The sequence below is a fragment of the Galdieria sulphuraria genome (assembly GCF_000341285.1).
Source record: "Galdieria sulphuraria unplaced genomic scaffold scaf_24, whole genome shotgun sequence".
Taxonomy (NCBI): Eukaryota; Rhodophyta; class Bangiophyceae; order Galdieriales; family Galdieriaceae; genus Galdieria; species Galdieria sulphuraria.
The window spans coordinates 41,922-63,349 of record NW_005178451.1 but is presented as its reverse complement, the minus strand read 5'-3'; the positions used below and the strand labels follow the sequence as shown (position 1 = coordinate 63,349).

General features: G+C 37.8%; 12 protein-coding genes across 13 annotated transcripts; 5 read left to right on the top strand and 7 right to left on the bottom strand.

Annotated features, from left to right (window-relative positions):
- Positions 1-8: 8 nt before the first annotated feature.
- On the bottom strand, positions 9-1,879 carry Gasu_31130 (phosphoribosyltransferase). Its single transcript, XM_005705935.1, has one exon. It carries the CDS (start codon positions 1,457-1,459, stop codon positions 701-703), a length of 759 nt encoding a protein of 252 aa, XP_005705992.1. The 5' UTR covers positions 1,460-1,879; the 3' UTR covers positions 9-700.
- A 40-nt stretch (positions 1,880-1,919) lies between these two features.
- On the top strand, positions 1,920-2,554 carry Gasu_31120 (60S acidic ribosomal protein P2). Its single transcript, XM_005705934.1, has one exon. The coding sequence runs from the start codon at positions 2,022-2,024 to the stop codon at positions 2,367-2,369; it is 348 nt and encodes a 115-aa protein (XP_005705991.1). The 5' UTR covers positions 1,920-2,021; the 3' UTR covers positions 2,370-2,554.
- Positions 2,555-2,569: 15 nt separating this feature from the next.
- Positions 2,570-3,494, top strand: Gasu_31110 (uncharacterized protein). Its single transcript, XM_005705933.1, has 2 exons — positions 2,570-2,714; positions 2,770-3,494. The coding sequence occupies exons 1-2, from the start codon at positions 2,588-2,590 to the stop codon at positions 2,925-2,927; spliced, it is 285 nt and encodes a 94-aa protein (XP_005705990.1). The 5' UTR covers positions 2,570-2,587; the 3' UTR covers positions 2,928-3,494.
- A 1,514-nt stretch (positions 3,495-5,008) lies between these two features.
- Gasu_31100 (uncharacterized protein) lies at positions 5,009-7,019 on the bottom strand. The gene is made up of 4 exons (XM_005705932.1): positions 6,654-7,019; positions 6,490-6,600; positions 6,382-6,429; positions 5,009-6,332 (listed from the first exon to the last, which is right to left on the bottom strand). The coding sequence occupies exons 1-4, from the start codon at positions 6,852-6,854 to the stop codon at positions 5,646-5,648; spliced, it is 1,047 nt and encodes a 348-aa protein (XP_005705989.1). The 5' UTR covers positions 6,855-7,019; the 3' UTR covers positions 5,009-5,645.
- A 189-nt stretch (positions 7,020-7,208) lies between these two features.
- Positions 7,209-8,839, bottom strand: Gasu_31090 (DnaJ domain-containing protein). 2 transcript variants are annotated; one of them, XM_005705930.1, is made up of 1 exon: positions 7,209-8,839. In XM_005705930.1, exon 1 carries the CDS (start codon positions 8,835-8,837, stop codon positions 7,845-7,847), a length of 993 nt encoding a protein of 330 aa, XP_005705987.1. In that variant the 5' UTR covers positions 8,838-8,839; the 3' UTR covers positions 7,209-7,844. The 2 variants fall into 2 exon arrangements, with proteins under 2 accessions (XP_005705987.1, XP_005705988.1); XM_005705931.1 differs by having other exon boundaries at positions 7,769-8,839.
- A 7-nt stretch (positions 8,840-8,846) lies between these two features.
- Positions 8,847-9,599, bottom strand: Gasu_31080 (uncharacterized protein). The gene has a single exon (XM_005705929.1). The coding sequence runs from the start codon at positions 9,548-9,550 to the stop codon at positions 8,942-8,944; it is 609 nt and encodes a 202-aa protein (XP_005705986.1). The 5' UTR covers positions 9,551-9,599; the 3' UTR covers positions 8,847-8,941.
- A 2,123-nt stretch (positions 9,600-11,722) lies between these two features.
- Positions 11,723-12,809, bottom strand: Gasu_31070 (uncharacterized protein). Its single transcript, XM_005705928.1, has one exon. The coding sequence runs from the start codon at positions 12,785-12,787 to the stop codon at positions 11,861-11,863; it is 927 nt and encodes a 308-aa protein (XP_005705985.1). The 5' UTR covers positions 12,788-12,809; the 3' UTR covers positions 11,723-11,860.
- A 189-nt stretch (positions 12,810-12,998) lies between these two features.
- On the bottom strand, positions 12,999-14,709 carry Gasu_31060 (uncharacterized protein). The gene is made up of 5 exons (XM_005705927.1): positions 13,938-14,709; positions 13,821-13,878; positions 13,558-13,770; positions 13,305-13,508; positions 12,999-13,257 (listed from the first exon to the last, which is right to left on the bottom strand). The coding sequence occupies exons 1-5, from the start codon at positions 14,016-14,018 to the stop codon at positions 13,136-13,138; spliced, it is 678 nt and encodes a 225-aa protein (XP_005705984.1). The 5' UTR covers positions 14,019-14,709; the 3' UTR covers positions 12,999-13,135.
- A 40-nt stretch (positions 14,710-14,749) lies between these two features.
- On the top strand, positions 14,750-16,401 carry Gasu_31050 (5'-AMP-activated protein kinase-related protein). The gene is made up of 2 exons (XM_005705926.1): positions 14,750-15,816; positions 15,865-16,401. The coding sequence occupies exons 1-2, from the start codon at positions 14,851-14,853 to the stop codon at positions 16,096-16,098; spliced, it is 1,200 nt and encodes a 399-aa protein (XP_005705983.1). The 5' UTR covers positions 14,750-14,850; the 3' UTR covers positions 16,099-16,401.
- Positions 16,402-17,919: 1,518 nt separating this feature from the next.
- Gasu_31040 (glutamate--cysteine ligase catalytic subunit) lies at positions 17,920-19,548 on the top strand. Its single transcript, XM_005705925.1, has 3 exons — positions 17,920-18,020; positions 18,171-18,583; positions 18,720-19,548. Exons 1-3 carry the CDS (start codon positions 17,931-17,933, stop codon positions 18,874-18,876), a joined length of 660 nt encoding a protein of 219 aa, XP_005705982.1. The 5' UTR covers positions 17,920-17,930; the 3' UTR covers positions 18,877-19,548.
- A 1-nt stretch (position 19,549) lies between these two features.
- Positions 19,550-20,484, top strand: Gasu_31030 (histone chaperone ASF1). The gene is made up of 3 exons (XM_005705924.1): positions 19,550-19,769; positions 19,825-19,940; positions 19,996-20,484. The coding sequence occupies exons 1-3, from the start codon at positions 19,661-19,663 to the stop codon at positions 20,371-20,373; spliced, it is 603 nt and encodes a 200-aa protein (XP_005705981.1). The 5' UTR covers positions 19,550-19,660; the 3' UTR covers positions 20,374-20,484.
- Positions 20,485-20,495: 11 nt separating this feature from the next.
- Positions 20,496-21,399, bottom strand: Gasu_31020 (peroxisomal membrane MPV17/PMP22-like protein). Its single transcript, XM_005705923.1, has 3 exons — positions 21,204-21,399; positions 21,023-21,144; positions 20,496-20,964 (listed from the first exon to the last, which is right to left on the bottom strand). The coding sequence occupies exons 1-3, from the start codon at positions 21,342-21,344 to the stop codon at positions 20,595-20,597; spliced, it is 633 nt and encodes a 210-aa protein (XP_005705980.1). The 5' UTR covers positions 21,345-21,399; the 3' UTR covers positions 20,496-20,594.
- Positions 21,400-21,428: the final 29 nt, after the last annotated feature.

Genomic DNA, 21,428 nt, shown 5'->3' with positions numbered 1-21,428 from the left:
CAAAAAATACTCAATATTTTCTAATACTGCAATCAAACCGAAGATTCAGCATTCTCCAACCACTCAATCAATGCAGAAGCACTAGTCCTAGCAATCTTTCCTCCCTGTCCTTTGCTTCCGCTGTAATACCACTTTAATATCCTCCTTTATCAATTCTTCAACATAAAAGACTTTCAAAGCAACTGCAACACCAATCCTGAAGGAAACTTCACACAAGACTTCCATATAGTTACATATCTTCCGTTGAATATCAACAGGGACTTGCAAACGACCTCAAGAAGCTGTAAAAGCACGAACAGTTCCGGCAACTATTTGAACGATGTGCTGAAATCCTTTGCCTCTCTTCGCTTCTCTTTAAAGACTGCAACACTTGTTCTGTTTGATACTCCAGTGAACGTTCGTTGGATGGAACAGCTCCAAGACTTTTTCTGCTATTGCTCGTACGGGTTTTTCTTTCCTTTCGTTCTCAACAAAGATACTTACTTTATTCTTTTTGGATTTGTTTATAGTGACTTTTATTCGAGCCAGGTAATTACAACATTGACTAGGGAGAGAAGAATACGATTAGTTTTCCTTAAGCTGAGTATCACAGAAACTTGAAAAAAGCTACCATGACTAGTAGGCCACTAGCTTCAGAACCCAACTAATAATACCCAAGTCACTCTTTCCATATTATTCTGGAATGAGAAATGCAATATGACTACTTATTGTTCCATGAACGAATGAGTTGCACCATCTCCTCTTCTTTTTCGTCATACCAGTTTTCATAAGCTGCAGCCACTGCAAAACTACTTCCATGTCGAATGTTTGCACAATAAACGGCATCAGCTACTTCAGCTATTTTCAAAATAACATCATAGGAACTCGTTGGTACAACTACCACAATATTCTTAGCTCCCATTTTGCGAAATTCTTCTATGGCTAAAGTCATCGTCCATCCTGAAGCCAAACCATCATCTACCAATATGACCACTTTGTTTTCCTCTCCGACAAGTATCGTAGGTGGATCTCCAAATGCTTTTGTTCTTCGACTCACTTTGGTTATAGCTTCTTCCAGTTGCTTCTGTAACCGTTCTTTAGATAAACCAACGGAGTGAAGAAAAGGTTCATTCCACCTGACCGTTTGTCGAAAACTGACAGCGCCACAACCAACTTCCGTATTCCACGGCAATAATATTTTGCTCACTACAGCAACTTGTAGTGGCAACTTGAGTTGTTTTGCTATGGTTGCTGCCACAGGAATTCCACCTGAGGGAATACCAAATACCACGGCATCCAAATGGACACCATCGCGGGTAGGCAACGATGCCACTTTCCAGTCTTGTTGCAGCCACTGCGCCAAAATTTTTCCTGCTTCGATTCGATCATAAAATACTTTTTGCCTTTCCGTCAAAGTATCCATAAAAAAGACATTTGGGGCAATTCTTCTTTCTGCTTTCCTTGGACTGCTGGACTCCATTGTTTAGCTTCCAAATGGCTCCGAAGGAAGATAACAAACGAATAAGCTTGTTTCGGGTTCTTCCAAAACGAATACTTTTGTTTCGCAGGTTGGAAGCAAGTAGTCTATAAGAAGCTTGGAACATATTTAAGGGAGCAGAACTGGTGCATACCTTTTGCAATAGCTCTTTGGTTTTGTACAGTAAGTGGTAAAACCGTCACTTGTTAGTTATTGCAGCCGTAAAGAGACTGCTAAATGTAAAGACATAAACAAGTTGGAGTATACACTTTACAAGAAGATGAAATAAACCGCTACACAACAAGTAGAAAACTTGTACTCAATCCTTTTGCCCAAACAAGGGACTAAGTATGAAAATGGAATCTTTTCCAATAGAACCAATACTTTATATACCTGCTCACAAGAAGAGATGAAATAATGAAGTATCTTCAAAGATATCTATAAGACCTGAACACATTCAAAACGAGCGTTGAGTACTTGACCATTCTTAACATTCACATTTCATATCTATTGGCGTCGACGCTCATTGTCTTCATTTGATTGCTCCACGTCGAGTTGTCTAAAGATGAAGTACTTAGCAGCCTATTTCTTAGCACAGCTCGGAAGCAAACGTGGCAAACCTACTGCAGATGATCTCAAGAAAATATTGACTTCTGTGAGTATCGAAGTGGAAGAAGATCGTGTTATGCAAGTTGTGGAAGCTTTGAATGGAAAAGATTTGGAAGAGTTAATTGAACAAGGCTTACAGAAAATGACAAGTGTGCCATCCGGTGCGACAGCAGCAATTGCGGCAACAGTCGGAGCAGCTCCAGCAACAGTCGGAAGAGAAAGTAAAGAAGACGCCAAGGCAGCAGAAAAAGAGGAAGCAGCAGAAGAGAGCGACGAAGATTTGGGCTTCGGTCTATTCGACTAAAGTTTTCATGCGAGTACTAACGACAAGATCACTGTTGTGGTTTCGAGCTGACGGAATACTTTTTAAACTTTCTCCTTTTGTCTTCAAGTATTCGACTCTTTTTTGAAGCAGCTTAATACACAATTCAAAATATTAAAATTTCATACAAAATGTGGTCGATTGAACAGTACCTACTATTTTTTATCTCATGAACAAGTAGTTCTCAAAAGTACTATCTAATGATAATCTGTTTCTTCGGGAAGAAGTTGAGTATCATCCCAGAAAATAGTGACAAACTTGTGAAATGGTTTTTCACTTTGCTTTCGCATGAAGCATTTTGTAAACAATGTTCACAGAAATATCCGAGTTATTTTTGCCTCGAGTTTCTTGAGAAAATTTGCAATTTGACATACACTTGAAGTGACTCGTCAAAACATCAGCTGTCCAGGCTTAGAGTTGGGACATTTGAAAATGAAGTTTCACTTGGTTTCAAGTGCACTCAGAAGGACTGTTGGGTGCATTCTTTATAAGGAGGGTACTCGAAGGCCTGGTTTAAGTTTGAAAGTATGCTGCCAATAGAGCTGAGAGCACACTTTGTATAGGATACGAAGTTGACTTGCGCATCATCAGCTTCTCAGGCTTTTTTGTTTTTCAGTGAAGTGAACACAGATACCCTACATAAGCTTGGCTTGTTGTTGGTTGGGTAGCTTTGGTGATGGTACTTTGAAAGTCTTACGTGTTGAGTGGCAAGCCTCGTTGGAAACAAAAACAACCAAGTGAACCTATCTTCCACGTACCGAAATGTTGTTTTATTATAAAAGCAGTTGGAAAATAAGGTTCTTCCTATTGGCTTTGAATTGCTGGAGAGATACTTTATCTTTGTGGAACATAACAACAAGGAATCTACACTGAATTTCATACAGCCACCAACCGGAAATGACATAAATTCCCATAGCTTTCCATAAAGTACTCGTTAGAATTTTGATATTCGAAGGATATAGCAACAGACGATTGGTATTATCCAGTACCTCAGTAACATAAGTGTGCCAAGTAGTAAATATACGTCTATTCTTCATTTCCGTATCGACATTGAAAGTCGCTCGGGATAGTTGCATTGTAATAAGGAATAAAGTTTAGCTTCAATTATGGTTCTGTTCATTGGCTTCCAGTTGAAAAGTAGAGCAAGTCAGCAAGATTATTGGCACTTCCAACAAGAGCAACTGTTAGTATTTAGTCCAATCGAGAATCAACGCAACTTCAGCCCTTGAGTAGTGACAGTATTTCAACGTCTCGTCAATTAAAAAAGATACTTGTCATTCGTAAAGTATGATTGAAATGTATTCTTCTAAACCAGACCAAAAGGAAAAAGCCTCTCCACTATCCAATGAGGATTCTGTTCGACATAGTTTGTCTATCCATTTCTACTCATCGGACATGACGCAGAACATTCCGCAAGTGTTTCATCATTTTTTGTCAAAAAATGTAAACTCATCCCTATTCTATGATAATCAGTGCCACATTTGGAGATGGAACTTTCTCTTGTTAGTTACCATGTTGTCGTCGTTGGTTCAACAACTTTAAGTATCTGTCTTTTGTTCTTATCCACCAATTGCAAATTGACGTCTGTATGGATGTTACTTACCAATGGTTTCCAACTTAACGGCAACTTGAAGTACTTTTTGGTTCTTCAGCTCTTTGATAACCCATTGAAGACGTTTGTTTGCTTTAGAAGGATTCTTCGCTTGATTCCATTGCTTTCCATCTGTGATTATACATTCCTCTCGTTCTGCATCTGCAAATATTTGTGCCAATTTCAACAAACACAGGCAATTGTTAGTGAGAGACCATTCTGTGGAGTGCAATGTCTGCATTTTGTTCCAACAATGAAGTGATCAAACCGCATCATGGATTCTCATTAAGATATAAAAAGGTTCTATTGGTGTCGCTGGTATCTTCACATACTCGACGAAGCACTATGAGTAAAAAAATAAGACGTTTGTGAATTCTTTTTGATCTCGTACAAGCTTCCAACAAGTGATGAAGAGTATTAGGAGTAATATCACAAATATATTTGTAACGTTGCGAAGCATGATTGAGTTTCTATTCGATGAAACAAAAAAGAAGAAAATAGAAGTCCAAATCAGGTGATCATTGTCTCCTCATAAATAGGCATTCGGTTGTTACTTGAAATCAAAGTTATCAACATTCTACGATCATTTTGTTTAGAGACTGTACCTGGAATGGGTTGTTGCACTAAATATCGTTGTTTATCAAGCAGAAAAAGAAGATTGAATCCTATTTCAAACTTAGATACCCCTAATGGTTAGTTTCCTGCAGAACCAACAAGGATTCTTTAGGCGTTCTACAACTTGCATATGGACAACAATGGAAAAGGCTTCAAACGTGGAGAGTACGAAGATCTCAGACACTTATGACTTAAAATACCGTTTGAAGAGTTAGCAGCTTAATAGAGGGGTGAATACCTTCTGACTTTGGAAACGATGTTGAATACTCGGAGTTATTTCTAAAGCCAAAGAATAATCACAAAACGAAGAAACGCGATAGTTGCCATTTACAAGTCACAAAGCAGGGCGACCAACATATCGATGGAATACTCTTCTTAACTGTTTGCTATTTTCATGAAAGCTATGTTGAATGAATGGAGTTGAAATCAAACGTCTACAAGTATCCAACTAATGTAATTTCTCGAGTTTTTCCTCGTCATTTCGTAAAAGTATGAGAATACAGTATTGTGTCAATTGAAATGTTTCTTCATCAAGGTGACGATTATAGTAACTAGCTTCTCTAACGTTGCCAATTCAAGTTCCTGAACAAGAATAACATTCCAATAACTATTGACAACACTGTGGAGAACGCTTACCAAACTTTTGGTCAACAAACCGAAATATGGATTTCCTCAGAGAACGATCATCAGCTTTTGCACAGTTGTAAAATATGAGCTCTATCCCTTCATACTGAGATGACGTCCATTCTTACCGCTTGATTTCAATAAGAACTCAATCGTTCCAACTCTCTTGTAGCTTTGATATGCAGCAAATGAGTCAAACGACCTTTCTCCGACGATTGCAGTCGAATCAGGAACATGTACAAAACTTCGTATAACTATAATGTACTTGCATATGAACAACTCTCCAATGAATAACATTTGGAATAGAGGCGAGAAGCAATATTTGTTAAAAGCCAACAACAAAGTTGTACCCAAAAAGCAGTTGTCCATCAATAAATATTTTGTTTATTTCAAATCAGAGAGTTTTTCATTATAATGAATAACGCTGACTATTTAAGTGATTCTTCACTAGACAAGGAGTTCCAGGTATCTATCCAACTAGGAACATGAGCATCGTTACGACTCGTGTTTCCTTTATGCTTACAGAATTGACAGTCCACTTGATGGTCTTTCATAGCTGTAGACTCCTCTTTGGATCCCTTCAATCTTTTATAAGTCCTCTGATTGGTGACTTCTCTGGGCATCCACGAATACTGTTCATTGCTATTCATTTGTTGTTGTCCATGTAGCAGTTGTCGAATTCCTTCAGAAGCATTATCTGTTTCTATAAACGGCAACTGACTTATTGCATAATTTCGAGTTTTTTGTAAAAATGGGTAACTCGCCAACTCAGTATCTTGCAAAATCCTTACATACGAAAAGAATCTTGCCAGTTGATCAACTGTTACACTGTTTCCATTATCCAAATATTCTGTGATTCGAACTATACCACTCTTTGCAGCTATAATTTTCTGGAAAAATGACTTCACTTCAGGAACATTACATATAGGTAAAGAACGATTTTCCTTTGATAAAGAACAACCTTCAAACCACAAACTGAAGCTATGGTTGTTCTCCAGTTTTGGATCAAATTGAGATATCATTTCGACACTTTTATAGAGTTTATGCGGCAGCTTCCCTGGTACAGGTGCCTCATATATAACAAAGTAAGAGAGACAGTGAGAATTTGTTGGAAACTTGTCGGAGAAGTGAGAGAATCAAAAACAAATGCCAATTACCACTTACATGAACCCAATTCACCAACAAAAGTTGTTTGTCCAAATACCAACTGACCTAAACGGAGAATAGACTAAGATTCCAGTCCAAGTCAACTTTGCACCACTCAACACTTACTTCCAGAAATTCTTGTTTTTCCAAATCTAGCGCAAATCTTCTACAAGAAGGTGGACTTATGAAACGGCCTTGTCCATAATCCTTGATGATACTATGAGGCTCTCCAACAACCTTGCGTAAGAGAATTCAGAAACCCATAAAACCAAAGCAACAAATATTCTTACCGAACCAATAAAGAGACCACTAACTATGCCTAAAGGGAAAATTAGCAGGTTTTCTTGCTTTCTGATTCCTTCTACGTCAAAAGTTACTTCAAGGCCAACCATACTTTCTTTGCGAAACTGTGGAAGGGAAGTTTCCACTGTTTCTGCAAAAAAGTCTTTTGTTACTGGGTGTCGTAATAGACGGAGAGAAAATAGTGTCATGACAACAAAGTTATGTTTGTCTTCATACACAAAAAATATAGGCCACCCGATTACAGAGTAAGATCTAACAGTGTTTTGCAAAAATCCAATAAAACTTGTGATTTTTGTAAAGGTCAACTATTTGTCTATTGGCTCGTTGATCGACTCTGAAAAAATGATATCATATGAAGTTGATGACCTTTGGATAGTCCGTTCGCAGGCTAGAAATGTTTTCTCGATTCACAAATAGCAGAGGCAACTCCTTTTACCAATCACCGAGACACTTATCGTTGGCAACCTCCAACTTTTCTTCTACAGTTGAAATGACTTTGCCCCCTCATAGCTTGTTATAATATTCTGGTACAACTTGTGTTTTAAATAGTATTCGTAGCGGGATGGATTCACTTAAGCAATATAAAAGCTATTTGTGGTTGGATAACTCTTTTTGCAAAGGTCAAGATATTGGTTTTGTTTGAGTTCTCAGCTATATGACTGAATTACAAAAGTAGCTATGAGAGTTTTCGTACCTTTGCATTCACTTCGAGACTTGCTTGGTGATTTTGCGGCTTACTAAGCAATCATTTCAACATCACCGTTTATCGGACACTCGAATGAAGTCATTGCAAGTAATTGTTTTGTTCATTATATCTATTTTATTCCAAGCCATCATTTATTACGCAAAATGGAAGAGCCGTCTCCATTTTCGATAAGCTTCAGGCAATTGCTTGTTTTTTAAGACACGACATGCTTTGCACCTCGTGAATATTACACTCAATAGAAGAAGAGGTCATCATTCATCATCGAGAAGCGCAATGAAGCAAAGAAACAATAATCTTGCAAGTGGTCCGATGGGAGCTGAATGGCGAGGAATATGAACAAGTATCATTTGAGTACAAGTGTAGATAGAAGCAATTCCATAAAGCAAAATCTATTTGGAATTAAAACAATACCAAAATATGAATTTCATAATATGAAAACATGTCAACTCTTTTATACGAAAAGCTTGAGAAACTACTTCCATCGGAGAAGTTGTTGGTCATCTTGCGTTTGGCAAAAAGTACAGCAAAGCCAGAAACCCACGCAAACGAACAAGTTAACAACACCATCTGGTGAAAGCCAAGATGGCAATGGTACGTGTAACAAAAACACTTGAGCAATTGCCAAAGCAGCAAAACCAAAGGCAAGACAAAGCAGAACTGTGTGTAACGCCACTTTCCAATCTGTGGGTCTTATTTCTCCTGGATTACCAAACTCATCTTTGGGAGGTTCAGGTAGTCCTCTGTTATATAAGAAAGCTATGGAGGCTATAGCTGACATAGACATACACGTAGTGGAAAGACGGGGAGTAATAAATCCTGCAACAATAAAAATAGACATCACAAGTGCAGTACGTTGCATATATTTCTTATCAGGAACTTTGATGGCGTCTCGTATCCACTTGGGAGGTTGAAAACGTTTTTGTGATAATCTTCTTTCTGCCGGACTTTCCTTCACCTTTACTCTGGTTCTTCCTTCCATTCGTGCACGCAACTGATCTTCAAATATCTTATCCTTGTACATTTCTAGTTTGATTAATTGTTTCTCGTTGCCTTGATATTTCTTGACCAGTCTCTGGTATGCAGCTTCTACCTCTTCATAAGAAGCGTCCTCAGAAACTCCTAAAGAACGGTAAGGATTCAATTCGTCTCTCTTTCTTCTACCATTCTTCGAAGACGATATATTCTTATTCCACGAAAAGAATCGAAACCTATTCAGAAAACTTCCTATTCCCCATAAAGCCATGAAGACTGAGGGGCACTTTTTTCGTCGTACTGACACTAAAAAAGGCTCTGAACCAAGAAATAAAGAATATCCATCATTCGGATAAGTAACTTGGCGTCTTGCAGCGTGATTTGTCATACGTTTCTGGGAAGAACACTTTGTACTAAACCAAACAGGTTGCACAAAGTTACAGCAACTCCCGGCCATGAGAATGGTAAAATCTGCTTTATTCATATTTATCATTACCAACACATACAACGTTCACTATTTATTACAAATTTTCATAAAAAGAAAGAATACAAAACTCGTGTTGAAGCTTCCCAAAATTTTTCCACATATCATTCCCCTTAAGACGAACAAGCAACCGCTGAGAACGGTTTGGAAGGACCTGCACTCCTCAAAATAAGTAAGCACCGATCATTCTCCCATTCGAAGTATTCAATAATATCCAAAAGTTCGTTGCAACCATCTGCCATTGCTTGTGCTTGAAAAGTTTCCAACCGAACCATATCGCTCTTATCCAAAGGAAGACGACTGTCATTAAGACGGCGATCAACACTTTCAAGAAACGCTAAAACATTAGGATCTTTCAACAACTGGTTGTTTTCAACTTGCTGTTCGCTCTGTTGTTGAGTTGTTCCTTCCGTAGTTTTTACTAGACTAGAACTTCGACTACTTTTCCACCACAAACCAAACAAACCAAACTTCCGAACGGATTTTTCCTTAACTATTTGTTCAGACGACTGTGAATCGTTTCCATCGACACAGGAGACGTGCAAACAGGTCGGTTCGTAGGGTAGAGACGCGGAAGAACTCTCTCGTTCGATTTTTGTTGTTGACGAACAACACGAATTGTGTTTTGTTGGAACAATACTCAGTTGCTTCACCTTCTCTTGCTTATTCATGTTGCTTTGGGTTGTGGTTGCTTTACCAGTGAACCATTTCTTGATACTCATTCGGCCGGCGACTCGAAAATTCGATTAATAAAAAACGGCCACGCATTATGATTCGAACCTTCCACGTGGTTCTAAAAGATTTGAGCGCCAAAACATTTCCATACCGATTCTTCTTTTCCACTCTCCAAACGACTGTCCTTTGGACAACGGCTATAAAAGTTCGAAGCTAATAGAATCGTTACTTGTCATTCAAAAGCAGCATAAAATTTCGAGTATATTTTCAGCTTAGGCTACCAGTCCAAGAAAAATGACTGCAATCATGCGTTTGTATCCTATCACTATTGGTAACCACGAGGATAGATCTATAATCCAGTCTATCTAGTAACGAAAGAAATTTAATCCCTTTCAAGGTGAATGAAATGATTAAATATTGAAAAATCAAGCTAGCTAGCCCTGTCAACGTGAATGTATCTTTTTTTACACAATAAGCTGGATCAAACAGTTTTATCATTCATTATATTTGTACTTCAATCGAAAACTGCAAAAGAGAACAAACCATTTCATATCCTTTCCACTCCTATGAAGAATATTCTCTTTCTTCTTTCTTTTCATCATCTCATATTCGTTTTTCAATAAAACTTTGACGATTTTCTGGAATTTACTGCTCCGTCGAGTCCAATCAAAAACATGCTTCTTCTTTTTGAAGGGCGTCTTTGAAACTCCACGACATGATTGGCTCTTATTATAGTATTTTTAGGATACAACGAGTTCAAGTGTTAGGGCTCAGAAGACGGTTCAACCCCAATAGCCTCATTCTATCCGTTGTCCTAGTCTGCAATGGTTTCATTCCAATAGGAAACTCTCCAGTCATGCAAGTGTTCTTTATTGTATCTTTTTTCACGAGAATAGTTTTTGCGTTAAGTAGCAAACTCTTCAATCTTCCTTTCATATGACCCTGAACTCTAGAACGTTTTCTTCAGTCCAAACATCATAACGCAATGTCATTGGCCGCTAATTTTAACTATCCTTTTGAGCAACTTTTTTCAGAAATTTAGAGATAGACTTGGTCTCTTTTCTCTTATCAAAATGTGAACTTCCAAACTGATGCCTGTATCTTTGAAAAGTCTGATACAGGGAGATTCAAATTTTTCTCAATGGATAAACATTATAAATAGAGGGTTCTGTTTCCATTCCTTTCATGATCCATCTGAAACCTTGGAAATGCAATCTGAAGGCAAGCGCGAACAACGCAACCGTTTCAGCATCTGGAAAGCTCATCTTTCATGTTATGGCAAGTTTCGTTAAACATTTGTACACTATGGAGGAAAGGCCAATTCTGATAGCTTCCACACTAGTCACACATTGATGACAGCATTTCCCGTATCAACACATTGTTATGCACATAAAACACAACTTGCTGTATTCTTGCTCAAATTTTGAAAAATATTCTTGGTAAGCAAGTCTTCACAATACCACAGCAATGTTGATGTAACTTTTCAACACAAGTCTCCCTACTTGCAGAATCACAGTACACTGTGTTGCAATGATAATCTGAAGCGGCTACTGAAAAAAATTCGCTATACCTCTTCTTTGTTCCATTTTGTCCATGTTTCTCATGAGTCCTATTCGAAAACTGCGTTATGGCATCCACAAGTCTACTAAGCGACTCCGGCTTGAAAGGTCGTCCATGAAGTGAATTGACCAAAGATTGTAACGAACACCGGATAACACATATTCGTGGTTAAAGTTTAACACTTTAATATACGACTGCTTCGAGTAAATTTATAATCGGAACGGAAGGAAGATCGTGTTATACTACAAGTTGTAGTTTTAACGGTTTCGCTTCAATTTTGAAAACGTATCCAGAGTCTCCGCATATTATAATGTCATCGAAAAGGTAGTAGGCTTGTTTCAATTTACAAATAAAGAGTCCGCTGTTATCTTGAAAGCGAATCGACCAGAACAATTAGCCATTTTTTTACTCCAAAATACAACAAAATTGGGTCGACCTAGTCACGTAATTGTATTTCTTTAAATACAGAACTTTCAAAGAAATCATCTGTTTTCAAAGCCATTTGAAGCAACGCCGTAGAGTTGTCTACCGAGACTTTTAAAATATCTTTCAATGTCTAAACTATGTTGCTGTTATTCTGATTTTAAACTTTCCTTGTACAATCAAATGTAAACGAGTTTCAGGAATGGCTTATCCTACTTCTTTCAAGCAAACACATAAAAAGCTTATCCACTTTTACTGTTGATTTCAAATAAAGTTGATCAAATATATCAAATATATTTACAACAGATTTGTTGTCGTATACTTGTTTACGAATACTCATGTGACAAGACTGGGCATGGCAAACCTTTCATATGTCAACTATCTATATCTTCTATATAACAATTGGTTCGTTTCAGTGCTTCATATACATCAGCCAATATATCCTCCCATTTTGCAAAAAGAACCACCGGATGTGCAGTTATAGTGTACTCTTTATGCCTTTTCGCGTGAAAAGGAAAAATACGACGACAAGCTTCTCTTAGTCTCCTTCGTGCCTTGACTCGAGGAACTGCTTTTTTTCCAAAAGACGCCGTAGAAGCAACTATATGTAAATTATAGTCGTCAGCAAGTAGATACCCTCGTCTTGCAGGTGAGCACGGAGGAGAGAAAATACGCTTGGCCTCTAAGCTTCTTACAACCAACGCAAAAGTTGTTAGGCCAGCGTGTGCCTCCACCTTGTTCACTGTTGTGACGCCTCTCCAAAACATATCCCTTCTTTCTCTTGTATGAGGTATCCTTTCACGTCGTTTCTTTTTCGAAGTCGAAACCGACTCTTCACTTGAGGGGTTCACGTGTGCATTTTCTGCAACTCCATTTTGAGCGCGTTCTGGGCTCTTCGTAGATAAGCTATTCTCCGAAAACTTTGGGTGGGAAGTCTTGTCAATCAAATAATCAGTTTTCTCCTTTCTGTTATTTGGATCTGAGGTGGAACATAGAAGTTTGAATAAAGTCAGAAAATTTCCTCTTCTTTGAGTTGTTGTCAAGTCACTGTGCCAAACAACTCTATCAAGGTGGTTTCCAACCCACGAAAGAATACCAACAGCAGGTTGTACTCGGGCGATACCATTACGGTTATTGTAAAAGTTGCTCTTCCAATTAAAGCGAAAAGCTGTTTTCAAAACGTCAAAGCTTTCCTTTCTCCGACAGCTTATTCTTTCACCGCAACTCGAAATAAACAGAGTCCATTTCATCGCAATGCCAACAACTTTACAAGAATTGTATAGCAAGATGTAAGCTATCATTTCAAGAGCAAAAGAGATTAGCAACCATTTTTTAAGACTGCAAAAGTAAATTATTGTTAGCATCCAAGGGAGTGAATACGTATGTCTTCCGAAGCCTTGTCAATCCAGAAAAACTAAAAGAACTCCGAGTTCTTTTGAAGTTGTATTGTTTGACCATTTTCAGTATGCTATATGCATTCACTTTGATTCCTTGCTACCTTAGTGACTACACCCCTTGTTACAAAATCTTGCAAAGAGCAAACCATTTTCTTTATTTTAAGAGTTGAGTGTCACATAGCCGTGATAAAACAATTTAGAAGAAATAGAAATTGAAAATCTTCAAAAGAAATATAGAGGCGATAAATATATTTAGGAAACCATGGCTTGAAAGCGTTTTCGTATGGATAAGATAAATCGAGAAAGGTCCTCATCTCGGTTAAGTTTTTCCAAAAGCACAGTTATATCCTTTACCGGCGGTGTACAGGATTCCACTGCAGAAATCTTAAGAACTATGAGCCAACAAGAAAGATAGAGTTACCTTGGTAATGATCGTTTTCATCTACAAAGATACAAAAAGAATATTCTCTCTCTGGAACCTGTTGATTAATATGAGTAAAGATAAAAGCAATTCTTCCATCTTCTGTTCTTTCCAATCGAAGACCCAAGCAATTTTCATAAGTGCGAATAGCGTTTCGGAGGTTGGCATATTTCTGTTGACTTGTCTCGTTGATTTCAGAAAAAGCTATATGAAAGTTCAAATAGAAGTAAGACAGTGCCTTGCCAATAGCTACCTCGTTGCCGACTCTTTAAAAGCGACGATTGATTTTCCAACTCTTCCTTTAGTTTCGTCTTTTTCTCAGGTATCATTTCTTGCTTTGACTTGAGCTGTGATATACCAGCCATCACCGCCTCTATTTCTTGTTTCTCGCTATCAAGTCGTTCCGATATTTTCTCGGCAGTTTCAAGTAATTGCTTTTCTCTTTGAGCCAAACTCACTGCTTTTTCTATTCAAAGAAGAAATAAGACAAATAAAAGAAAGTAACCTGAAAACAACCTTGCAAGTCCTTTGACATAGTGAAATGACTTTCTTTGATATGGTTGAGGAACCGAAGCTAGACGGAAAGCGAAAGTAAGATACTCATAAACTGAAACAAAAATCTTTAGTACAAACCTGCTCTTCATTCCACTGTTCAAAGTGTTTCCGGGCTTTTTGTAGATATTCATCCAGTTTAACCACCGCAGTAGGATTCATAATTACACACAACAAATATTGAAAATTCAAATTTGTGGAGGGCTTTGAGAGAAGAGCGTTGGATTGCATTGTTGACCAAACGCTTGCTGCTACACAAAATAACGTGGTTGAACTGTTGTTGACATTCTTAAGTTGGAGTTTTACAAATCCCCAATTTTTGTAGCAGAAGAAGGTAGTCTTGGGAGAGTACTGAATCTTTAGACTGAGTAAAGCCTTTCAAGCTATTTTTCTGTGAGTTCCTGTAAAAAAACGTTATAACCCTATAAAGCGATGAGAGCCAAGTCTGAAAAATCTTGGATAGAAAAGATGTTAATTGTCATTTTCTAGTAGGATGTCACTATCGAATATGCTTTCCTTCGCAGTTCAAGGGCTCAATAATTTATGACGTCTTGTTGCTCTATTTATAACTATGAGCGTTTGCTGGAATAGTGTAGCGGGTGAGAAGGCTTTCTACAAGAATCAAGATTCTAGATGTGTTTCATGGAGTTACAGAGAATAGAACGGTCCAAGATAACAATATGGTTCAAAACCATTCTTCAGACATATACGTGTTCTGAAAAGAATTCACAAATTTTCCCCTCTTTCAAATTCTTAAGAAAAAATTCATGATTGTATAGAAGAGGCAACCAACTGTATAAACCAATAGAAACTAAACTGAATAGTGTACATGTAAATAGAGAGACATTTCGAGAAATTGCTATATTTAGAAATCCACTGGACATATTGTCCATTTGGAACAATTGGAATATGCCACGATGCTAATTGCTGATTTGGCCAAATCGAAATTGCGGCGATAAGCGAAGTTGTTGTGCTTTGTGCCTGAAATGAACAAATGAGTTCTTCAAAAGAAAGCAGTGAGCAACTACAAGGTGCAAAAAAGGGACATGTGTACTCTACAGAACAAATGAAGGGTCAGAAACCAGTTGACTGCAAGGGTATTTCTCGTGGTAAATCCCCTAGTTCTGTTCAGGAAATTCCTCAGCAAAAGGCTAAGCAGAACATCTCACAAACTTCAGGCTCGTTTGGTTCTCCAAGTTCTACTGGTAAGGAATACTCCTCAAAGAAGCCACCACCACCGAGTCATGGGTCTGCATTGTTCGGTATATTGCCTGCGTCGTTGTCAAAGTTTTTTGGTTCTGGAGAGAACAAGGGACGTACATCTTCACAGGAGAAACGCAATTCTGAAAGAAGATTCTCAGAGCCTACTTCTCTTTCACCCAAGGAGAGTTATCCTTCCATAGGAAAGAGCACATCGTATCCAGATCAAATACCTCGAGAGACGAAGGATATAACCGAAGTTGAAAGCGGTAAGATAAAAAAAGAGAAGGAAAATTTTGTAAGTAGTGAAAAACAAGTAATTCATAAGGAGGAAAACGATAAGAAAGCTGAGGCAAAGCACAACGACAAAGAAGGAGAAAATACTGCAGCTGATATTTCTACCAAAAGTGGACGTCCTTCAAGATCCAATTCGCTCCCTCCGGAATCTGATCCTTTTTTTCCTCCGAAGCCACAGACTAAAGGATTAACAGCATCGAGATCAATTGATGAGTTCTTGAACAAAATTGCTCGTCCTCGTGGGCAGTCGTTTTCAGAAGGCCGTAAAAGTTTTGATCTAGGTCATACTAGTCAGCGCGTGGGTAGATCCTCCAGTGAAAATACTTCTTCTCGTTCACGTTCGCCTTCTGTGATTGGCAATTTATTAAGCAGAAGTGGAAGCAAGGATTCTAGAATTATCGTTCCCGCAACTGGCGCTCGACAACTACGTCCACATGAGATTAGCCGTCAGAAGTATCTGGAGGTGAGTTGAAAATCAGCATGTTTCTTTGTGGACTAAAGTTTTTGTAAGTGCCTAAAAAAGAAGCTGGTTCCGACAGAATTTGTTTATACCGGACATGCTTCAGAAGTCTTGCTTATGGGAGATTGGCTTGAGTGGGATTCTATTCCTTTGAACTGGGAAGAAGAAAAAGGATGTTTTCGTGTAGTTGTTGATCTTCCTGTCGGTGATCATGAATTTCGTTATATTGTAACTCCAAAACAGGAAAATTCAAATGAAAAGGAGAAAGCTGGAGATGATCTGTGATTGTCATCCTGTAACATTGGTTGTAACTTTAAAAGTTTTGAAACTTCAAATTTGGTTGTATATAACTTTTCTTCCCATATGAGTTGCCCAGAACCATGTATTAGTTTTGTATTTGTAACACCAGGTTTTCGAGAAATGTTTGTTTCTAGTAAATTTAAATCGAAACCAAGTTTCTGTCTTTTTGTAAAGATGTAATGATTTCGAGAGTTTGTTTCTTATTTCGTAAAGTTTCAGTTGTTTTTCAAGTTTGTAGCTTTTGTGTATTCCTTGTTAGATAGTTTATATAAATAAGTTTTTACTTGCAGGACAAACTTTGCAAACTATATTTCAACGTCGTTGAACACATTTTAGGTGTTGTCGAGACTGGACAAAGTGACAGTTGAATTGTAATATGAATAGATGAAAAGCTGTCTTTAAAATTGACACAACATCTCAAATGTCCTTTGGACACCATCGAATCCGTAGAATTTGCCAAGAATTTCCTGTTGATTCATATATCGATTTCACTAAAAGTAATAGTACTTCAGATGACTGGTTGAATAGTGTAAATGTTATTGGTGGATTTTATTATAGTTGTTTCGCAACCTAAAGACTGACAAGCAATGGGAACTTTTTGACTAGTCATCTATTGTCTTGAAAGGCTACCAGCCCTATATTAGTGAAAGGAAATCGCATTTTGTAATTTGCAAATATATACGGAACAGACTGTCAAGGGATAGATGGCTCTTTACGCTGGGGTAATAAAGTAGAAGATATCATTGTGCAAGTGGACAAGTCAACACAAAAAGTAACTATATCTTTGCGACACCAGAAGTCTTGGGGGAATTACAAAAATACGAACAGTCTCAACCTGATTGGTGATTGGTTATCCATTGAGTTTTTTTAGAGAGCAGACTGTGCAAACTAAATGGTCTAAGGGACTCCTGAAGTGTAATTGTTAAAACAATTACATTTCTTGGTGGCTGTTGTTAGTGCGTTGTCGTTGATTTGCATGAGGTTTGGAATTGGTTGAACAGAATATGATGCTCCGAAGATTGGAGATATTTTCATTTTTAACAAGAATGACATTGTTATTAGTATCGCAGCATTCTATCCCTCGGTGTTACAAGTTTCACTACCCCGATGGAGCCAACTTTCGGCATAGACTACATATCAGGTTTTAGTTATCTATGATGAGTGAATTTGGACTATGTTGTTCTAGGACCTTATACACTTTAGCTCCATTTGCCGGATGCCCAAAACATCCCGTATCCTTGGTTTTCATCTTTGACAAGGATATAAAACAGCGACGTGGAGGAAGGAGGATATTAGGAGACCAGTCTATAGAAATAAAAACGTAGATTCAGATTTTGGCGTTGCTCCTGACGCTGTTGTTTGCCAAAAAGATTCCCACTGTGATTCATTGAATATTAAGGTGGAACATTTAGGAGGAAAGCTTATGAATAAATTACTCCTGATGTTTATATGTGATTGTATGGCGTTTGGAATGGGTTGCTTGATGTTTACAAGTGACTCTGCAAGCACAAGCCGTGGATGAATGTCGTTATCTTCTTGATCAATTGGCAATACTTGCACCAATTACGCTAGCATTGACAGCAACAACACCCACAATGAAGGGTTATTTGTTAGATACTGATTCCAGGCGGTACTTTTTAGTATTCATTTTTATCCCGACAAGTGAAGGGTGTGATAGGGGCATCTTTTGATGGTCGTAGAGTGGAAGAAATGCAACAAGATCCTAAAAAGTAGACAACACGATTCGCTTGACTTGTTTGTTCTACAAGGAAGAAAATGATTCCGGGGGCGTTCCAACTATATGGAAGCCCTATTGAATGAAAAATCTTATCGCACATGGTTGGAAAAAAGAGTCAATAAGAAAAATACAAAAACACGTGGTAGGCTTGTTTGTACGAGATCCATTGGTAATTTACGAAGAGTCCTTTGCTGTAGATAATGAACTTTCTACAGTACATTTGAGAACATACAGAGCATCAACTGAAATGCTGTTACACTAAAGCTCGTTTCATCTCTGGTAGGAAATCAAGTTGTTAGAACAATACAATGTCTGATAGGATTCTGCTGCTTCATGGACAACAAAATTTCGATCTATGAAAGTGCAAATAGCAGATGCATTTGCTATATTTACGGATTTGGCGTCCAGAGTTATGATTCCTTTTGATTTGAAGTTATATATGCCTATTTCACTTGTAGAACGGAATTGGAAAATAGGAAAGTTGAGAAATTCTGTTGGACAAGAGACGCTTTACTTTGGAAAACATATATTTGCAGACAAGTCACATGTACCCAATAGCTTCAAAGATGCAAGTGGAAGAACACAAAAGCCTAAGTTTTCATCTTCAGTACGAGAATATTGTATCTCATCTTGCTGTTTTGGCTCAGAATGGGAACTTATGAATATTGATCAGATTATCGTTGGCAAATCTGTCAATGCATCTCACAAGGATCAAGATTTCTCATTTCCTGGGTTGATTTTACTTGTGAAAGGTTATTTGGACGCCATTGATTTGCCAATAGAATGATTTGCACGGGATTGATAATTGTCTATACTGTGTTTCGGACAAAGCCAGAGAAGAGTGGCTGACCACGACAAGCTGAAACAGCAACTTTGTGTTTAATCATAAGCCATATCTTCACGATTCAGTTATTCAGGATGAAATATGTTGTAACTTGTTGAAATTTATACATGATACAACCACTGGCAAACGAATAGAGCCTGAACTTTTGGGGGAAATGCTATCAAAGAAAAGCAAAATGTAACCAAGTCTCCGCAGAAACGTTCCAAGAAAAGAGAAGCAAAGAGGAAAGAGGTTCTACTTTTTTGGGTATTAGAGGCAGTTGTGAATCTTATGGTCATTTTATTAGATGAGAGGTTGGTTGATGTGGATGTATAAGATTTCCCTAGTTTTGCAGATAGGATTTGAAAATTGTACAAATTGTGAAATGAATATTAGCCAGTCTCATATTTCCCAAGTAACTTGTAATTTTTGCTAAAGGAAACTAACCACTTGACACAAACCTTCATTGAAGAGCTTTTCAAAAATTAAATAGTGCTTTATCCAAGTAGTTCCTGTTCTTAACACAGTCTTGAAATTGTTGTTGGATGCATTGAAGAGATAGTTAGAATGCATAGTATGACAAGAAGCGATTTCACAAATACTCCTTTCAAGAGCTGGAACACTATTTTCGGTGTCTTCCGAATTCTAAAGAGAGTGAAAGAAAGAGTGCTGGTCATAGAAACTAGGACTTTCAGAATATCTTCAATACTATGGACTCCCATACCCCAGGTCACTTTTACGCATGAACATAACGATTTAACTAAATTGTGAAAACATCGTTGGAAGTTTTACTTTCAATCTTTTTCTTTGGTTGCCGTGACCACTAAAGTCAGAGTGCAACAAGACCCAAATGTATAAACACAATCTTAACTTCAAATTGACTTTATCATTTGGCGGGATTGCATGTTGTTATAGAGGCACATTTGGAAAGGCTTGACAACTTATTCGGTGGCCTAGAGAAAACTATTTTCTTCTAACTTTGTTCAATGTCTGCAGTGGAAGTCCTGCAAGTAGATGTTTTGAATAATCCTGGTTTCTTTGGAGACCCATTTCGTTTTGAAATAACTTATGAAGTGAGAGAAGCCTTACAACAGGGTTAGTAATAGTTCATACTGTTGCTCTTGTCAATAACTTTTTGTTAACGATATAGACATTGAGTGGAAAGTAATTTATGTCAGTTGTGCTAAGGATGAGAGCTTGGACCAAGTTTTGGATGAAGTGCTACTTCCTGCAGATACCGTGGGTCGCTTTCAGTTTACGTTAGAGGTGTTTATTCGTTTAATTTTCAACTTCCTTTTTCGAGATAGTAACTGTTCACTAGGTAGCAGCACCCAATCCAAACAAAATTCCTGATGACGATTTGTTGGGTATCACAGCCGTGTTGATAACTTGTTCCTATCGTGATCAGGAGTTTATTCGTATTGGATATTATTTGAATAATGAATATGAGGACGCAGAGATGAACGAAAATCCGCCTTGCCCTCCCCTTTTGGAACGTATTCGACGCCATATATTTGCCGAAGAACCTCGAGTTACTCATTTTCTCCATTCTTTTGATTCCAATGATTCTTATTTGGACGAAAACTCATCACACTCGATGGTTCATAGTTATAGCAATCTATTAGATTCTGTAGAAGAAACCCAACATAGCAAGTTGAAAAGTTCTGATATGCCTTCTCAACGAATGAATATGTTTTGAACTTTTCGCAATCAGCAGAAATGTGCTTTGGCATCAACTGAACGAACTATAAACTCTTTGGGAAGAAATCCTTCAGGAACAAAATTCCTAACCGATGGTTTTATTTTAATATGGCCAAGAGAAAATTCCTAACCTTATATATTGCACAAGTCGCTAAAAGATACAAATATAGTTAAAAACAAACATAAGTCCCGTCACTCTTTATTTCATTCGTGCGTTTATTACTTGTTCTTTTTTGCAGAAGAAACTGTGGATATTAAATAGGCAGTCCAAAATATACTAACTATATTTCCAAATAATACGCGCAGTTCCAACGGTATGAAACCATAACTTATCAAGTTAACAGGAATCCACAATAACCAGGCCTTTTTCAGAACTGCTAACAATTGTCTCTTCAGTTTCTTGCTTGTGACTTGACACCCTTCATCGTTCATCAAACCAACGATATAGTAATACAATGCTGTCATGGCAGGTGCAAACACGAATTGGTCCAACACTACTTTTCCAATTACTACTGGAATAGAAGTTTGTCGATAGGAACGAAATATTTTCTTATCCAATAACATATGAAAGAAGTGGACCAACGGAGCTCTGTATTCAATTGTCGAGTGGTTCAAGTCGAATTCCAAAGAAAAGGATACTTACTTACCTTACGGCAAGTCCTATGGTCATCTGATGAATTATCTCACTAGACTTTAATTCACTTCCATTTCCTTGAAATACTCGAGCAGCGATGGTGCTTATACCTGACAGTATGGAAGCAGTGATTGCCTATCAAGCGTCGTCGTGGTTAGTTACTCCCATTCTTCCCCATAAGACTGAATACTTACCTTCGTGACCAAGGGATCAGTTTGTAACTTTCGCAAATACGCCCTCCAAGCAATTGTTAGGATGGAAGAAGGTACTGAAACTGGAATAGTGCCGTCCAAAGAGTTTTTAACCTCTACCCACAACTTATAAGTGTTTTCCATCAAGACAGACAAGCAACTTTGTCAATCCGCGAAAGATAGAAATGAGACGTGGGTATTTCTTCTGTCCATTTGGATATTTTCATC

What these genes read in the sequence shown, in the direction of transcription:
- Gasu_31020 (XM_005705923.1), bottom strand. Translation starts at nt 21,344, where the DNA reads ATGGAAAACACTTATAAGTTGTGGGTAGAGGTTAAAAACTCTTTGGAC. An exon ending in CTGATCCCTTGGTCACGAAG is followed by an intron (nt 21,145 to 21,203) that starts GTAAGTATTCAG and finishes GACGCTTGATAG; the next exon opens with GCAATCACTGCTTCCATACT. An exon ending in ACCATAGGACTTGCCGTAAG is followed by an intron (nt 20,965 to 21,022) that starts GTAAGTAAGTAT and finishes AATTGAATACAG; the next exon opens with AGCTCCGTTGGTCCACTTCT.
- Gasu_31070 (XM_005705928.1), bottom strand. Translation starts at nt 12,787, where the DNA reads ATGATAGCTTACATCTTGCTATACAATTCTTGTAAAGTTGTTGGCATT.
- Gasu_31130 (XM_005705935.1), bottom strand. Translation starts at nt 1,459, where the DNA reads ATGGAGTCCAGCAGTCCAAGGAAAGCAGAAAGAAGAATTGCCCCAAAT.
- Gasu_31110 (XM_005705933.1), top strand. Translation starts at nt 2,588, where the DNA reads ATGATAATCTGTTTCTTCGGGAAGAAGTTGAGTATCATCCCAGAAAAT. An exon ending in ATGTTCACAGAAATATCCGA is followed by an intron (nt 2,715 to 2,769) that starts GTTATTTTTGCC and finishes ATACACTTGAAG; the next exon opens with TGACTCGTCAAAACATCAGC.
- Gasu_31080 (XM_005705929.1), bottom strand. Translation starts at nt 9,550, where the DNA reads ATGAGTATCAAGAAATGGTTCACTGGTAAAGCAACCACAACCCAAAGC.
- Gasu_31050 (XM_005705926.1), top strand. Translation starts at nt 14,851, where the DNA reads ATGAGTTCTTCAAAAGAAAGCAGTGAGCAACTACAAGGTGCAAAAAAG. An exon ending in GCCGTCAGAAGTATCTGGAG is followed by an intron (nt 15,817 to 15,864) that starts GTGAGTTGAAAA and finishes AGTTTTTGTAAG; the next exon opens with TGCCTAAAAAAGAAGCTGGT.
- Gasu_31030 (XM_005705924.1), top strand. Translation starts at nt 19,661, where the DNA reads ATGTCTGCAGTGGAAGTCCTGCAAGTAGATGTTTTGAATAATCCTGGT. An exon ending in GAGAGAAGCCTTACAACAGG is followed by an intron (nt 19,770 to 19,824) that starts GTTAGTAATAGT and finishes TTAACGATATAG; the next exon opens with ACATTGAGTGGAAAGTAATT. An exon ending in GCTTTCAGTTTACGTTAGAG is followed by an intron (nt 19,941 to 19,995) that starts GTGTTTATTCGT and finishes ACTGTTCACTAG; the next exon opens with GTAGCAGCACCCAATCCAAA.
- Gasu_31120 (XM_005705934.1), top strand. Translation starts at nt 2,022, where the DNA reads ATGAAGTACTTAGCAGCCTATTTCTTAGCACAGCTCGGAAGCAAACGT.
- Gasu_31090 (XM_005705930.1), bottom strand. Translation starts at nt 8,837, where the DNA reads ATGATAAATATGAATAAAGCAGATTTTACCATTCTCATGGCCGGGAGT.
- Gasu_31100 (XM_005705932.1), bottom strand. Translation starts at nt 6,854, where the DNA reads ATGACACTATTTTCTCTCCGTCTATTACGACACCCAGTAACAAAAGAC. An exon ending in GTGGTCTCTTTATTGGTTCG is followed by an intron (nt 6,601 to 6,653) that starts GTAAGAATATTT and finishes CTCTTACGCAAG; the next exon opens with GTTGTTGGAGAGCCTCATAG. An exon ending in AAAAACAAGAATTTCTGGAA is followed by an intron (nt 6,430 to 6,489) that starts GTAAGTGTTGAG and finishes TTCTCCGTTTAG; the next exon opens with GTCAGTTGGTATTTGGACAA.
- Gasu_31060 (XM_005705927.1), bottom strand. Translation starts at nt 14,018, where the DNA reads ATGAATCCTACTGCGGTGGTTAAACTGGATGAATATCTACAAAAAGCC. An exon ending in AACAGTGGAATGAAGAGCAG is followed by an intron (nt 13,879 to 13,937) that starts GTTTGTACTAAA and finishes CTTTCCGTCTAG; the next exon opens with CTTCGGTTCCTCAACCATAT. An exon ending in TTTAAAGAGTCGGCAACGAG is followed by an intron (nt 13,509 to 13,557) that starts GTAGCTATTGGC and finishes ACTTTCATATAG; the next exon opens with CTTTTTCTGAAATCAACGAG.
- Gasu_31040 (XM_005705925.1), top strand. Translation starts at nt 17,931, where the DNA reads ATGAAAAATCTTATCGCACATGGTTGGAAAAAAGAGTCAATAAGAAAA. An exon ending in TGTTTGTACGAGATCCATTG is followed by an intron (nt 18,021 to 18,170) that starts GTAATTTACGAA and finishes AATGTCTGATAG; the next exon opens with GATTCTGCTGCTTCATGGAC. An exon ending in CAAGATTTCTCATTTCCTGG is followed by an intron (nt 18,584 to 18,719) that starts GTTGATTTTACT and finishes AAGCTGAAACAG; the next exon opens with CAACTTTGTGTTTAATCATA.